Raw genomic sequence first — 17,004 nt, 5'->3', positions numbered from 1 at the left:
TTAGAAGCCGCTGAACCCTGAGCCCCAGAAGCAATGGAGTCTACTGACTTTTTCAACCACTAAAACTGAAAGAGAAAGTGCCAGGAAGGGTCGGCTTGCTCAATACAGATAGTTCCTTTTCTGAACATTTGTAACCGCAGCTGATTCTGTACATGGGTTCGAAATCTAGACTACACACCTTTTACCATACCCCAATGTCCATACATGACATGACAGAGATTCATATAAAGCAAAAAGCATTAAATCCTTGCACAACAGAACAGACCCGCAGGGAACACACCACAGCACATTTCAACATGCATGACAAAAGGCCTTGCCAGGACACATGACTTGGCTTTAGTCACAGCTGCCCTGATGATGCCCTTCCTTGGGGGTGCCCCATGCTAACCCTCCTTCCGAGCACAGGACGAGAACCTGTGCTTCTGGTGTCTCCTTCTGAGGCACTGCACAGCGAAACTTGCTAGGGAGATATACAGAATCAATGTGCACCATTCAAAGCAAATTCAGACACAAAATCCAATTTCAGAACCTGTTCCTAAGAAAGAGTGTCACTCAGGAGAGAAGAGGTAAGTCTATGACCATACATGAAATACTCACGGGCTGTTAAATGTGGGCCTGGAAAGCACTCGCTAAATGTTCAAGTGCTGATGTCTTGTCCCCAAAGCCTCGTGAGGAATGTCCCAGGCACCGAAGGGGACAGTAGGGCTCACGCCCCTTCCTTGTAAGTCATGAGCTCCTCTTTGCCATCCATTCCACCCCAGGACGCTGCTGTGCTGCAGGTCAGAGAGTACGGGGCTGACCGAACCAAGGACTGATACCTGCAAATTCCTGGCCAAAAGGAACCTTTTCTCTGTACACAGTGATGGCTACAGGTGCTTGTTACAGTGAGGGGAGGCTGACTGACATAGGAGCGTTCCTGCATTCTTTCTCTTGCACACGTACAGAATCCCACCCCCTCAAAAGTTTGGGATTACAACCCAAAACAGAAAGGTGCTTTTGTTTTGACCTCAGTGGGACTCAGGGGCCCACAGGGTGCCCATCACTCACCAGGGCTCTCCACCCGTTTATAGTGGTAGGGGTTGATGCAGACTTCCTTCTGCTTAGAGCCAAAGGGAAACTCGCAGCACTCCAGAGGCTTCAGTTCATGGTGGCTCTGGAGGTCCGGCCAGCGCCACACACGGCAATAAATGACGTGAGGTAGTCCCTTCCGGTGGGACACCTGCAACCTGCCATCCAGGGAGCGGGGAATGGTGACGCAGTTACTCGGCTGCCCCGGGCAGCTCAGGGCCTTCTCCAGCTCCTCCATGGCCCCTTTCTTCTTCTTCAGTTTCTTCACCAAAGCGTCCACAGCTTTCTCTGCCCATTTCTCTTCTTCATCGCCCTGTTTCCACCCAAGGAGTCTCTTCACAGCTGGACTTGTGAATGAAAACAGGCTGGTCACATTCATAGCGACAGGTCTAGTTCTACACGCTCCTCAGACAGGGTGAGGTGACGGCTCCGGGGGGAGGGGCACAAAGCCAACAGAGATTTCAGTTTATTTACATAGATTTTCTTTAGCTTCTCGGTCTGTGGTTCGGAAAGGTAGAAAATACTGTCCCTCCTGTTCCAGTGAGGAACCCAGTTAGCACCTGCAAAAGAAAAGACAAGAAGCTGCCTTTAAAATTACCTCTAACTGCGCCACAGTTAGCTAATTAATATATGCCAGGTACTAACTACTGTCTGTACAGACTTGGCTTACCCTGCTCAGCCTCACCATTCACCATTCGGTGACTTCACTAGAGAGACACAAGCCCACGCTAAGGCCATGAACATTTGTGTCTATGACGCCAGGAACTGGGCTACATTCTCCTCAAATTCATACGTTAAAGGCATAGTGCCCTCTGCGACCAACTGTACTGGGTTTGGAGCCTCTGAGGAACTCACTAGGGTTAAATTAGATTATAAGGGTGGGAGGGGCCTTGAGGCAGCAGGATTGGCAGTTTTTCAAGAGGAAGGGAAGAGACTGCTCGCAGCGGCACCCAGGCCCTGGACAAAGGTCATATGAGTGTTTGGGCACGGAGACCCACTGGGACAATTTGCATATCACCTCCTATGTAAACGAAAGCAAGCGACAAGCCTCAACAGATGACAGGCACAAAACTGCAAAGAATCGAAACTCCAGCAACTGACACTCCTCGTGGGAGACTGGTGATTAACTGATACACAAGAGCTGACAGAGGATGAAAGTGTAAAATTGTGACTAAATTTATATGTAAAACCAACAGGTGACGGAGAAAAATCCTTTGGAGCCTAAGCTTCTGTGCGCCTCTGGGGCGCTCAGGGCCTAAAGCGCTCCCTTGTCAGCACAGGGTCTGAGATCCATTCCCAAGCTCTGAGCAGACTGCTTATCACCCCACTCCGAGAGGGCTCGAGCTCAGGTCAGTGAGACTCTGTCTCGATAATGAATAAACAAAACAACCAAGGCGGACAACTCTTCATGTGCATCATCTGCACACAACCACGCATAGTGAATGGTAATAAGATTCCTCCGTCTTAGTGTAGCAAGAAATCAACATTAATATTGTTATTGGGAATAGTCAGGTTTTAACCATGAGCCAAAGAAGAAACCACAGTACAGATGAAATATATTAACTGAATGATTATAAATATAAGATACGGGGAGGTGGACAGTGATTGAAATCCAAAGAAAAACACAGCGGATCTAGAAATTACTTCTTGAAGTACACTATAGAAAACTCTAAAATTAAAACGCTAATAAAACGGTATAATCTCTCAGCAAGACGGACAAATTTCCAATAAAATAGAAAAATCACAAAGGACCAATAACAGGAACAGATCGGGGAAAGTCTTCCTGATCCTCAGACTTAAAACAATGATCACAAACGGTCGCCACAGCTAACCTGGCTAATCTGCGTTTCCGTCTTCATTGCTGGAGGAAACGGCCTGACCGATCCATCTCAGAATGTTCCTATCTTTGGAGTATGCATGGAACCTGGCACAGGACAGCTTCTCAGTAAATGTTTGATGACCGACTTGGCACCAGGAAGAGCTTACACTAAGATGAAAAGATTCCACATCCCCAAGTTCCTGAAAGAGCAACAGCTTACCTTCAGTCAAGAGAGAGCGACTTGTCCTTTCTAGGGAGTCGCCCAAATTTACTAGTTATTTTGAAGTTTTCATATAGCAGGGAAGGAGAGAAAACAAAGTTTAGCCATTATCAAAAGTTAAACTCGGTTTTTCCCAAGCACCTATTGATATATATGCTTATTCACTGTCGTAAAGCTTCTGGGGATTTTTGTTTTGTTTTGTTATTTTGTTTTGTTTCAGAACTGGAAAGACCGCTTCTTTCTGGGCCTCCAGCAGCAAACTAGAGAGACCTTGGATTTCTCCCAGCCCTTTATCCTCACCCAATAGCTTTTTAATATTTTAATAACTGGCTTTCAAATAGAAGCGGTTATTTATCTCAAAGTCACTTTAGAGTTCTTTCCGGAAGAGGGTTTACCATACAAAATGAGTGTGTTGGGGTACAGGGGTACCTAAGAACCTCCTCTTGGATCTTTATTCCCCTCAAAGCAGCTACTGTACACACCTGGACCGGAACTAGACCTGGGGAGCTGGGGCAGGGACCAGTGCCCTGAAAACTCCCGGAAAGAACAAGGTGAAAGCATCCAAGTGACTCCCATGGAGCAGAGGACAGCCTCGCAGGACTGCACTGAGCCCTCTCAGCTCCCTGACCAAGAACCAAGGGTAACTAACAGGAAGTGGGAACTGTTGTCAACGAGGCAGAAGCAGGCATATAGGCTGACACGTGTGTGTGTGTCCCATAGCCTTACAGTGTACTATATAGTATTAGGAGGTGTGGCCTCTGGGAGGGGGTCAGCTCATGGGAATAAAGCCCCCACCAAACTCTCTGAAGTCAAGGGTCAAATCAGAACAGAAAAGACAAAAAGGAGGTGAAAAATTAACTCCAGGGCTTTCAGGAAGTTGTCCAAAGAGGAAGCCTCAGTCTGTGAAGGATGGTAGAACTCTGCAGGCAACAGAGGTCCTGAACACTCCCCAGGGCCATACCAAAGACCTCTGAAAGGGGGCTTCCATTTTCTTCACTTTAGACATGATGAAGTAGAACTTAAATGTTTGCTCTACACGCAAGCCAATCTGTGAGAGGCAGAGCCAAGTCTAAACCCCCTTTGCCTAAGTCTGGTTAAAAGTCCTAACCTGCCCGCGCTCAGACACCAGAGAGGAATCCTAAGGGTCAGGCCTACAGTCCCAGAAGCCAAAGCAGGAGGGGCAGGTCTGGGAAGGGCGGTGGAGCATCTGAGGGGGAGGTTGAAGTGTGAGACTCAGGAACACAGAGAAGGCAGTGCAGTCAAGAAAGCAGACACCACAGTGGGAACAACAGTGTTCCCCTGGCAGTCACAGTCTGAACGGTACTCACAATAAGCAAACCAAAAAGATCGCTTGGGATCCGAGCATGGTGGCCATCAAAACTACAGACGACTGAGCACATTTCCAAACTCAAGTCTAACAGGGGGCCCACCTCACACGAGGAACTCAAAATGAGCTCTATACACTTGGCAAGACAACCGGCCGGATTTGTCCCCTTCTGTCCCTTCTTGTACTTCCTGCCTTAGTTTCTATCAGAAGCTAACTGGCCTTATCAGTTAAAAGCGCAACATAAAACCATGAGTCAGCACACAGAGGTTTCCTTCCCTCCTGTGCAAATACAAACATTTCACACTGACCAAAAAAAAAAAACCAAAAAAACCAAAAAACCAATGAGGAAGCACTGCAGCCAGCCCAGTCTCCTCATCGAAAGATTAGATTTACTTGTAAAGAAAGAATATTCTAAACTGAAAAGGGGGGGGGAGATAATTCACACCAAGATATTCATCATAGAATTACCTATCACTGGAAAACAGCGGCACACACATCCAGTGTCAACTGTTAGTTATCAGCCCTGAACCTCTGCTCGGAAACCCGGCTTGGGGAACACTACGCAGAGTGAGTGGGTGACAGAGGGGACTACTGTGAGTCTGTGAGGGCGATCAGCAGCCAGGGACTACTGTCTCCCGCTTCCCCAAACACTCCAACCAGTGCTTACAAAAAGGCTAATCAAACAACACACAGGGGTACAAAAGACATCTCTCTCTCTCTGTCTCACACACACACACACACACACACACACACACACACACATTTAGGAGTAGAAGCCGTCTGTACTGTGCTCTCAGAGGTCAGATGGGTGAGAGGAGGCAGGAGAGACAGTTAGTTCAGCAGTTCTGAAGCTGGTCCTCTTCTTGCAGAGCCCGGAGTTCTGATCCAGACTCTCACATCCAGTGGCTCACCACTGATTTCCTCAGGGAAATCCAATGTCTCTAGCCTTAAGCCTCTGTGGAACCTTTACTCACATGCCTATCCCCCACCCCATAATTGGATTGATAGTGTGATCCAGCTCCAGAAATAATAAAAGGATAACTTAAAAAATGGTTCTTAGTTCAGAACTTCTCTTATAAAGTCTGGGCCACGAGAAGGATTCCAATTCACACGGCTGGAAGCTGACAAAGATATTAGAATATTCATTTTTGAATGGCTAACTTTTGAAACTTACATAGTATTATGCCTTATGTGGAGAGGAGTAAGATTTAAATACTTTTAATTGCAGCATAATTTGCTTTGTGTCAGAGGAAACTAAATCAGCCAATTGCACAATGGTATTTTCCTTATCTGTGCCTCATCCAGTAAAGAAACATGTAATTACCTAATTGTGTAAACACTGGCAAAATGCAGCCTCTGCATCAATGCCCTGAATTCCTTCAGAAACTTTGAACAGTCATTCCAGCTTGTATCTGAAGGCACAGTCGACCCTCCACATTTATGAGTTCTGCATCTGTGGGTTCAACCAACAGCTGATATTTTAAGAAATCAATTGTGGGCTGGCAAGGTGGAGGCATGGATGAAAGTGCTTGTCCCCAACAAGCACTGAGGTGGACCCCTGGACCCATGTAGAATGGGAAGGAGAAATCCAACTGCGCTCTCTCTCACACACACACACACACACACACACACCATGGCCTGTGTATGTTCACATGTACACACACCACACACCATGCACATATGCACACACGCTCATTTTAAAAATGTGTTGGCATGGAAGATTTATACTCTCCTGGAACAACAGGGCAGACCTCTTTACACGAACCCTTACTGAATTAGGTGCTGTATGTAACCAAGAGCTGAAACGTGATACGAACAGCCCAGGAAGCTGTGCAGTTTGCAGAGGTTTACAGGCTCCTCGGAACCCTGGACTCTGAGATCTGCATCTGCGTGAAGGCCTGACTTTAATAAGGACTCAGGAGTCTGACATTAATAAGAAAAGAAAGAAGATGAAGACTTTCACTCACGGTCTCAGTTTGGATGTAGAGGCTGTTTGTCGATTCTTACCCTGGCATGGAAAACAGGGGGCTAGACAAAATGCATGCATTGAGGGGATAATTAAATTTTCTAGGAAGGTCTTCTCAGAAAATGACTGAGAAAAAGAAGATGGAATGCTCACAGTGCCTTTACAAGTAACTGACAGGTCAGAGCTCAGCTGGGCCTGCCGCAGGCCGCCCACTCCTCCCCAGTCCTTCCGTCTTAACTAAAGCATGGTATCAGGACACAGCGATCGAGTGTACTGAGCAGAACAAAAAGCACAGGGTATTGATTAACTTTACTTTGAAACTGCTTAAAGGCTGGGTAAGTTGTTCATCAAAAAGCTTTATAAAGACTTTGTTTGATCCATATTTTTTTTTAAAGAAAGATATTTTCTAGTAACTCAAACCAATTCAGGGCCTGTATTCCTGACTATACCATGGCCACCATTTTGCCCAGATGGACTGATCCTTTGGACATACAGAATAAATATGATCTGGGAGAAAGCTTACAGAACTGTGTCGTTTGTTATTTTTAATATAGAAAAACCTCTTGCCATAGACACGGGACATCATAGCAGCATAGACACCGGAGAGCGTCACTGCACAGAGCAGTGGTTCTCAGCCTTCCTAATGCCGTGACCCCTTAATATAGTTTCTCATGTAGTGGTGACCTCCAACCATAAAATTATTTTGTTGGTACTTCATAACTGTAATTTTGCTACTGTTATGAACTGTAATGTAAATCTCTATGTTTTCCTATAGTCTTAGGAGACCCATGTAAAAGGGTTGCTGACCCCCGCAGGGGCACTAACTCCCAGGTTGAGAACTGCTGGTATAGTGGGGGGTTGGGAGGGGTTCCGATTCAGCGTGAGAGAAAGGCCCAGCTAACCTATCCCAGCGTCTAATTTTAGGCAGGGGAATTCTTGAAACATTTAAACTGGAACATCAAAAAGAGGCTAAGAGGAACACACAGGGGCTTATAACTTAACTTTCATTATTCTAAAATGGATTTAAAAAAAATGTAATTCCTCACACTCACAGAAACCATATGTTAACAGAGGGCTAGGTACTGTAGAGCAAAAAGGCAAAGTCTGTGAGAATTTTTCCCGCCACTGGCTTACTGCCAGGAACATTATAAAACATAAAAAAGAAAAGCCCTCAGAACCTGTAATTCAGTGAAGAAATACAATGAATCTTGTTGGTAAGAATCAGATGTGGAAGTCAGAAGGTGGGTAGGAAAACCTCGTTATAATCATTAGGGCTGCATGAGATTAGACCAAGGAGTTAAGCAGAACTTCAGAAAACCAAAGAGATAAAACTTGCAATGGAGTTAAGCATTTCTTACTTGAAAAGCCAGACAACAGAATCCCAAGTCAGCCACACCCCCATCACCTGACAGACAACACCTTTTGTAAGTTAATCTCCATTGTCAACTTGACTGGGTTAAGAAGTACCTAAATTAGTTACCCACACCTCAGGGTCTATCAGTCCGGGGATTTTCCAGAGAAGATTCCCAGAGGGTGGGCAGCGCTTCCGATGGTTAGGGACCCGGATGGATTAAAGGGGTGGAAGGAATAGAGAGGGAGAATCATGAACCCCGGTCATGCAGGAACTCTAGTAGTCAGAAACGTGTGAGTCTCTGGTGTGAAGACAGCCTAGTCTACACACGGATTCTGAGCAAAGGCTCTGTGTTACATCAGAAAGGAGGTGGAGTGTGTGACCATCTGGCGAATGTATCCCCCTCCCCCAACAAGCAAAAGAAAGCTGTCAGGTGGAAAGATCTGGCAGGCAGGAGAAAAGACAAGTTGAAGCTACTATACAACTCAACGTCATTACACAAGCAAAAAATGAAGGCGGGCCTCACTACGTTAGGCCCAGAAAACACCTTCTAGTAGAAATGCTATGGTCTGGTCCCACACCATTGAAGGGATTTCCTCTGCGGGCAGAGCTAGGTGAACTGCCCACTCATTCTTGTTCCTACTCAAAACAGCACTGGACTCTCAAGACACCCCATCGGAACTCGGGTCAAACAGACAACCAGGCTTACTGCTAACCAAAGCCAGAGAGAAAATCCCAGAACAAAAAGGAAGCTGAAAGTTACACAACCCCTCAACATTCCCTCTGTGGAATCTAACTGATTTTTTTCCGATTACGTTTATGTAGTGTGTGTGTGTGTGTGTATGCGAGTATGTGACCCCTCCTTGCTCATGCAGAGGTCAGAGGGCAACTCTGAGGATCGATTCCCCCTTCCCACCATGTGGGTTAGAACCCTGGTCGTGAGGCTTACCAGCAAGGTCCTTTGCCCACTGAACCCTCTCTTGGCCCCTGAGACAGGTTTTAAAGACTTTATTTCACTGCCAGAAAATTTGGCTAAAATGAACTCTTGGTCAAGTCCAGGGGGAAATATATTTTTACAAAATTCCTATATAAGAAACATTGTGAGGATGCTCAGAGATCACAGAAATCTACTCAATCTTGGGACACACTGTGTGTAGTTTACCTTGTTTTCATTTTTTTTTTAAAAAAATCCTTTCTAGAGTTGGATTTCCCCCGGTGGGGGAGGGGCAGTAGGTAAGGAAAGAAGAGAGCCCAGGGCGTTGAGCGAGCCCAGCTGTACAGGTGCCTTTAAGGTGCAAGCATCACCAGCCAGTCTTCCAGGGTGACCGCCTATCAGGTCACACTGATAACCATACGGCCTCTCAGAGTGTTGATTAAGTGCAAGACTTGGAAATCAGCAGAGGGAGAGTGTAGAACCCAGATGTACAGACCTGCAAACACTGTGACACTGACTTCCCAAGGAGTGCCCCTTTGATAAATTAAAGAATTTATGGACCACAACAGGGCTTCCCGGGACACAGCTGCAGTTTATATACTTAGATGATCAGGTATGTGTCTCAATGTAGCTTTCGGATATTAGAAAACTCTACCCTCTGCATACACAAGCCCTCCCCCCCAACACATCTAGGCTTGAACAAGGTGGCCTGGTTCATTTCACTTACATTCTGGAAGCAATAGCAAGTTTTAGGGTATTTTTTAAATTTCCTTAGATGATTACTTCTTTGGGTGAGGAGATTAAAGCCTTACTGTGCCCAAGTTCAACCAGACTTGGTTTTTCTCCATCTCCTTGGCATTTCCCCTAAAGCCGACTGGATGATCTTTCTTTAATCAGCACGAAGGAACCTCGGGCAGACCCAGAAACCCCTGACCTCCCCTGAAAAAGTTCACCTGGATGCTCAGTCCTGAGTGCAGGAAAGATGAACCCCTAAATAAAACGAATGAATGCGCAAACAGACAACAACAAAAACAAGAAGCACTCTTCTCTTTGGACCATTATCTTAAACAGTAATTTTACAGAGTACAGCCGGCTAAATGGGACAAACTTCCTCTCATGCCCAGGAGCTGTGCTGTTAGCTGAGCTCCTGTCTGGGGAGACAGTGGCTGTCTCTACATCTCACAGACTACTGTCTCAATTCCACTAAGAGTCTGGAGGCTCAGAAGTTAGGTAACTTCTCTGGAACACAACGGAGTAAGAACCCACACTTCAGCCAACATTTATAGACATAAAAGTCCAGCCATCAGCCAGGTTTGGTAGTATTGTAAAGCTTCTAGCCAACACCTGGGAAGCAGAGGCAGGCGGATCTCTGTAAATTCAAGGCCAGCCTGGTTTACCTGGCAAGTTCCAGGCCAACCAGGGGCTACATAGTGGGACCCCAAAAGAACAAAACAAAACAAAAAGGGCTGGAAAGAAAATGAAAAGTTAGCTGGGTGGTGGTGGCACACACCTTTAATCTCAGCACTCGGGAGGCAGAGGCAGGCGGATTTCTGAGTTCAAGGCCAGCCTGGTCTACAGAGTGAGTTCCAGGACAGCCAGGGCTACACAGAGAAACCCTGTCTCGGGGAAAAAAAAAGAAAGAAAAAAGAAAAAAGAAAAAGAATGAAGAAGGAGGAGGAGGAGGAGAAGAAGAAGAAGAAAAACAGAAAATGAAAAGTTTATGAATGGGGTTTTAAAAAACAAGACTTTAAAGAGCAAATCCACCGATGTCCACACATGAGCACAGGGGGGAGGCACCGTCCATCCTCCCCCCCCCCCACGGCCTCGCATCTTTCAGAACATGCGTCTGTTTTTCTACTGGACTTGCAGGTGCTGTTTGTAACAACGGCCACATCTGTGCAGCGCGCTGGTGTACACAGGGCAGGACGGCCTGAACTCGCTCACTATATTTAGAGCCTTCAGCTCCGATCTTAATTGCCTAACTCAATCAGGACCCTCCGGAGGGGAAGCATCCACGTTCATCACAGGCATCGAAGGAAACATCTTTACGAGTTATATCCTTTTGCAAACCGACATATGGTCTCACGCCACTCTCCCAATTGTTGAGCCCCTCCTGTGGGAAGAGCATGGAATTTTATTTCTTTTTATCACTTGAAAAAATCACTTCCCTCCTAATTCAGTCAGGCTGGGTGGAGGCCACTTCCTGCACAGGTGAGAGAAATAAAACTTGTTGCTCTGACCTTGTCAGGAATTTTAACATTAACCATTTACTTTATGTTTTCAAAATGGAAACAAAAGGCAGACTAAAACCAAAATTAGCCAGGGCCTGTTTTTCAGGCTCTCAAATAAGGTCTTTTTGGTTTGGGTTGGCTTTTTTTTTTTTTTTTTTTTGTCATTTTATGATGGTTCCTAACTAGAAAACAAGAGTCTTTAATTTGAAAGGGCTTCAACTGCTCCCCACTGAATAGCTGCTGCCTCTTCTGAACCCCATTTTACTTTGCCACAGCACGCTAATGCTACCACCAACCTCACTTGGTTGTTACAAGGATTAAATGTGAATATATAATTAGAATGGTCTGGAAAGGGCAGCACACCGAAACATCTGAACACAGTCTGTTAATGGAGCCAGGGGACCAGCCTGAGGTGGGAACGACTGTGAGAAGAATCATGACAACTTGTCAAGTGACGCCCTTTTGATGTTACTTAAGTATGTCAAATGAAACTGGTTCAATTTTCTTTTTGTTTAATTAAGTTCTAACTTTATTTTTTTTTAATGCTTAAAAAAAAAGGTAATTTCCACAGTTATTTAATTCACTCAACAAACACCAATGAGGTACTAAGAACAACTGTAAGCACGAGACAAAGGCAGTGTCCTGAAATCTTTGGTGTCCATGTTCTGGTATCAAGGAATCATCCTCACAGAGAGAACAGCACCTGAGAAAGACCCAGAAGCCGGGGAAACAGAGGGAAAGTGCACAGGCCATCTCTCTGGAATCCTCCGCAATGTCCCAGGAAAGCCAGGAGCCCAACGTGGCTGGAGGGCAGCATGGATGAAGGGTGGATGCAGAGGCAAGGGGGGACCAGTCTGAGGTGGGAACGACTGTCAGAAGACCTGAGCTGAGTCAGGCACATCTGACCAGTAGTTTAACAAGATTATGGCAGCCTGCTGGGCTGAGGGGGAGGTGGGGCGTCGGGGGAATTACTGAGACAGAAGGTGTTAAAGGCCCAGGACCAGCAAGGCAGTCAGAAGCAGTCAGATGCTGCTGTGTCTTGATAAGGAGGCTGCCTGTGTGGACAGAGAGAGCAGTTAAACACAAGGCTGGAGACACCCGTTTAATCTTTAGAAGTTTAAACCCCAGCATCATGGTGACCAAGATACTGAACGTTAGAGGGGTTGTCTCAAACCCAAGGCAGGAGGGAGGAGGTGGGCAATAGGCAGTGAGACCTTGAGTGACTGTCAGACAGACAGACAGACAGACAGGGCGAGAGCCCATCAGAGCTGGGGAGTTCCAGGAGGATGGCGGGGAAGGGTCTCAGGCGGCAAAGGATGTAGAGAAATCAAGAACTGATAGTGCTAAAGGAAGGCAGCTTCAGCAGGTGAACGCAGCAAAGATCTGTGTCCATATCCTGCTCAAAAGAACAGACATCTAACAACACCAGATCTAAATACACTGAATGCACGTGCTTATTACTGAAAATACAAAAAAAGAAAGAGATACATTCATGAACCACATGAAAAAGAATGGATTTTTTTTTCCAGTTAAAAGACATTACCAATCGGTGTCTCTCCCATGAAACCTCTTCAAAAAGTCTACAAGAAACACAAGGCTGTGTACAGAGGATATGTGAACACTTGTAAACAATGGAAACAAACAGAAGTGAGAGTCGGCGGGTGCTGAGAGCCTCAGGTCTGAGCTGCCGGCCCAGGAGCTGACCACTTCTTTCACCAGATTCTTGTTTTCATGTTTAAAACCCCAATAATAAAAGTTGGACATCGGTAAAAGGTTCCCTCTCTGTAGCATCAAACACTGGCAGCACTGTGACCCACGGAGGGGGGGGGGAGGAGCAGTCTACTTTTTACATATATAAATAGAACAGGAATTGAAGGAACATTTGCACAGAATGAACTTTCAGAGAAACATTGCATCCCTGTGCCCATTTAGAATTCACGATCTTACCTAGATAAATAGAACATGGATACGGATGAGTTCTTTTATTAAGCAGTTTGGCTAAAGGATCAAAAATTCAATTTTACAAAATGGTATCCTACTATAAAAAAAAGTAAGGTTGTTTCCCGTTAAATCCTCTTTCTGTCAATAGTTCTTGAAGACCAAGATTCTCAGCACACACAATTATTACCAAGAAAAGAGGGGAAAATATTCTCAATTTCTTGAACATCTTCACAACTGTCTTTGCCTCTTCGCTAGAGTATACCTGTGGGTTGGGCACACTCACTGTAGGGATGAGCTCTGGAGAGCCCTGAACACAGCCAGAACTCCCTCTCCCATGGATCAACCCAGGCCAGTTATCAGCATCCCAAACGCCTACGGAGTGACCATCACTTGCAGCCGCTTTGGAGGAGAAACCCGACTGGTAGTTTTTGTCCATCAGTAAGCTCTCCATCCTAAGAGCTAACAGAGGCCATTTTTCAGGATATTTAGAAAAACCAAGCTTTAGATATACGCAAGCATAGATGAAAGTCTGCCTGTCCCACAGTTTAGGCCTTTCTGCTACGGATAAATCCAGTCCTATCCAGTAAGCCCTGTAAAACTTACCAATCAGAAAGCCCCAACGCCAAGTTCTCGGGAAGGCTGGGAACCTGAGTACCTGCTCAAGCACTGGACGGTCTCAGTGGCCACTAATCCACAGCTGAACAAATCCTTAAAGGGCTCACCACTGGCCTAAAAGCACAGAGGAAAGGGAAGAAGGCTGAGGAGACTTCCCATTAGCACGGCTTGCACAGTGGGGCGGGAAGGAAGCACAAGGCACTGTAAGTGCTCTGGAGACTGGCACAGGGCACCTTTCTGGGCTATTTATCTACTGAGGAACACACAGGAGCAAGGGGAAGGAACCGGACAACGCTGTCATTTTCTTTGAGGCCACTACCTCTCCTCTGACTCCTGAGCTGTGGGTCCCTTACAATGGAAATCTGAATGAGGGAGAGGAATCCTCAACTAGCCAGACACCAATTCCCTTCATCGCAGTGGGAACCCTGGAAGGTCTGAATTACTTTAGAGTTTGCATGACTAAAACCTGAGTGCCCTGCAGACGGTGGGCCAAGGGAACTAGCCCAGGGCCCCCTGCTTCCTGAGACACCCCTTGTTTAATGCAGAAGGTGAGGAATTTGTCTAGTAGCTTATTTAATGGCTCTACCCCCCCCCCCATTCCTAACTTATTTCTGCTGCTGCTGTTTTCCCTCTCGATCTGTCCTCTCACGAGTCAAGGGTTTCACCAGGGTGGCCGTGACAAAATCCTGTTCATTTCGACCCACAGAGTTTCCAGTAAGGTGAAGCTAGACAAGGAAGATCGGGCCAACGGCCACGCAGCGCTCCACTCCTGGGCCCCTTTCTTAGCTGACTGGAATACTAAACTCTTTTTTAGAAACTTCTCTTCTGGGCTGACAATGAGAGTCTGCAGGTAGAGAGGTGCTTGCTGCTGATTCTGATCCAGGGACCTAGAGAACAGACTCCCGAAAGCTGTCCTCTGACTTCCAAATGTGTGTGCGCGCGGCACTCCTGCCCCCTCCCACAGACACATACACATACACATAAATGAGTGAATATAATTTAAAAAAAAACTTATTTTTAAGGCCCTTTATTAAAAATATAAAAGTGTAAAAATGAAGTTACTAGGCTCATTTCCTGTTCTTGAGATAATACTTTGCCAACTGAGCCAGCATAGAAGAAAATGTAGCCAAGAATTTTTCAAGCATCTTATTTTAGTAAGATTAAAAATACCACAACACTCATTGTACAGTCTAACACACAGCTGCAAGTTCAATACTGTCTACAGGGAAGATGTGGGGGGTGGGAGTGGGGCAGTGGGGGTGGGGCAGAGGAGGAAAGAGAAAGCAAACTTACCTGTCAGCCACACCACTTCTGTCATCCTCCTGCCTCCTGACCCTCCTTTTCATGCCCTGTTCCAAGATTTTTTTCCACCTCCCATGACAGCAGTTGAGATGTACCCCTGGCCTCTTGCTCCTACAAACCAGTTGCAACCCCATGCCCTGTCCCCAGACTGTGCCAACTGAACAATCTCCCAGACGAAGACAGGTGACCACGCTCAGCTGTCCCACACCTCACCTCTCCCCCTGCAATCTAAGCATCCTGCACCCCCCCCCCCATAGCTTGACTTCCTTGCATTGTGAGTTCTTCAACTTGAGGAGTTTCTGGTTCCTGCTAGGGAGGAGGGCATGGCATCCAAAACACACATCGTTTCCTTTCAAACTATGAGTTGTGTGTGTGTGTGTGTGTGTCTGTGTGTGCACATGACTGCAGTGCCTGCAAACACCAGAAGAGGGAGTTGGAACCCATGGGGTGCAGGTTACAGGTGGCGGTGGTGAATTGCTTGCTGCTGGTGCTGGGAACCAAGTCTGGTCCTCTTCAGGAGCAGGAAGTGCGCTTAGAAGCTGAATCGTTTCTCCAGCCCCACATGCTGGCTCTCCTTAAAGACAGACAGAGCAAGAGCCCTCAGCGTTTAACTGATGTGCTTCAAGACTTAGGGCAGACCACACCCTGCCCACGCCAAGCAGGAAAGCCGTGGTTCATATCCACAAGGTACCTAACGTGTTTCAAAAGCATCAAAATGGAAGCCTCTGCCCTTCACATGTATCCAGTGTGTCAGGCAGACAGCTGACTGTATCAGGTCCCCTATGGGCAGGCTTGTTGAGGAGTGTCTGGAGTACAAGACGAGACCCACTGTGCTTAACAGAAAAGGTGAGATGTCCCACTGTGCTTTCACACAGTGATCTTGAGGGACACCCTGCGGTGCCCTCAAGGAACCCAGTGGCGTTAACATGATAACTAAAATAAAAGGTATTACAACAGAGGGCAGACTGGACCGGCAGGTTTGTGCGGTTCCTCAGAGTTACAAGTTCCTTAGCCCCAGCCCTATAGTTAAGATCCTTTATCCCAACTTTATCAAATTCTGTAAGGTACGCAGTAAGTATAAATATACATTTTAGACATTCAGGAACTGACTGGAGAAAGCTAAGGGAGAAGAGTAGGCTGGGAGGAGCCTCTTCTCCAGACAGGCCAGACTGAAGGGGGTTAAGGTGTTTGCCTCCACACTGGGTTCAATCCCCTGGAGCCACACAGAGGAAGGGGAGATCCAACTCTTGCATGTTGTCCTCTGACCTCCATGGGCACAGCATGGTTTGCCTGCATGCTCAAACACACACACACACACACACACACACACACACACACACACACACGGAGTAAAATAATAAAAATTTAGAACTCCCTACCAAGTGCATCAAACTTCCTTCCCAACCCATTCCTTTTTTGAGACTAGCCCAAGCATATGTGAACTGCCTTTGAAACTTAGCCACACAATATCAACAGCTTATTATCCAGCCTTTCATGTTAGTCACTGTACGGTGCCTGGTACAGTGCCTGTACCAACTGGATTGCCTGTTCAGAATAGAAGCTACACACTTCTCTTCCCTCTCACACGGCCCGGGATGTGCAGGAAGCCAAGGTGTGCACAGTGTGTCTGTGCACAGGGGTGCCTTCTGAGGAGAGGGCTTTCCTGAAACATGAAGCATCTCATCCCGCACAATCTGACTGACAAGGCTGTCCTCAAGCACAGACAAATGTCATCTACTCTTTGTGCAGATCCTGTGGATGTCCGGGTTTTCTTCCAGCAAAAAAAAAAAAAAAAAAAAAAAAAAAAAAAAAAAAAAACAAAAAACAACAACAACAAAAAAAAACGTTTAAAACCTATCAAACGTTCCCTCAAGCTCAGACAAACTAAACAGAAAGTATATGCGCACAATAGGGAAGATAATGAGGTTGTTAGGAATTGCCCCAGACTACAAAGCCAGCAAGGACCAACGATAAACCAGGATCTGTCACAGATGTGAGGGCATGCCACACACCCCAACTGTCCTGACCTCTTGTAAGGGCTCACTTTATTCCCCATCAAGAAAAGCTACTGGGCCAGGGAGATGGCCTGGCCAGGCTTGGGGACTTGAGCTTGATCCCCAGAACTCATGTGAGAATGGAGGTGGGGGTGTGCATCTGTGACCCCAGCACTGCCGTGGAGGACGGAGAGGGGAAGGCAGAAGAACTGCTCAGAAGCTCACAGACAAACATC

The 17,004-nt window shown here is 46.4% G+C and overlaps 2 protein-coding genes across 6 annotated transcripts in view; both read right to left on the bottom strand.

Moving 5' to 3' along the window:
* The window catches only part of Mmaa (metabolism of cobalamin associated A), a 441,074-nt gene that overhangs the window by 96,523 nt on the left and 327,547 nt on the right, over positions 1 to 17,004 (bottom strand). The gene's annotated exons all lie outside the window — the stretch shown is intronic.
* The window catches only part of Smad1 (SMAD family member 1), a 62,298-nt gene that overhangs the window by 34,026 nt on the left and 11,268 nt on the right, over positions 1 to 17,004 (bottom strand). Inside the window, exons 1-2 of one of the 5 annotated variants that reach the window (XM_052166203.1) lie at positions 4,436 to 4,459; positions 1,048 to 1,628 (exon numbers count right to left, since the gene is read on the bottom strand). In XM_052166203.1, coding sequence (XP_052022163.1) covers positions 1,048 to 1,447 — 400 coding nt within the window. In that variant the 5' untranslated portion in view covers positions 1,448 to 1,628; positions 4,436 to 4,459. Of the gene's footprint in view, positions 1 to 1,047; positions 1,629 to 1,738; positions 1,913 to 2,900; positions 3,066 to 4,435; positions 4,460 to 17,004 lie in introns of those variants that run through there. The other 4 variants (XM_052166201.1, XM_052166200.1, XM_052166202.1 and 1 more) reach the window with 4 other exon arrangements.

The sequence above is a fragment of the Apodemus sylvaticus genome, chromosome 21, assembly GCF_947179515.1.
Source record: "Apodemus sylvaticus chromosome 21, mApoSyl1.1, whole genome shotgun sequence".
Taxonomy (NCBI): domain Eukaryota; kingdom Metazoa; phylum Chordata; class Mammalia; order Rodentia; family Muridae; genus Apodemus; species Apodemus sylvaticus.
Note: the sequence above shows the minus strand (reverse complement) of the source record. Positions and strands in the feature narration are given on the sequence as shown.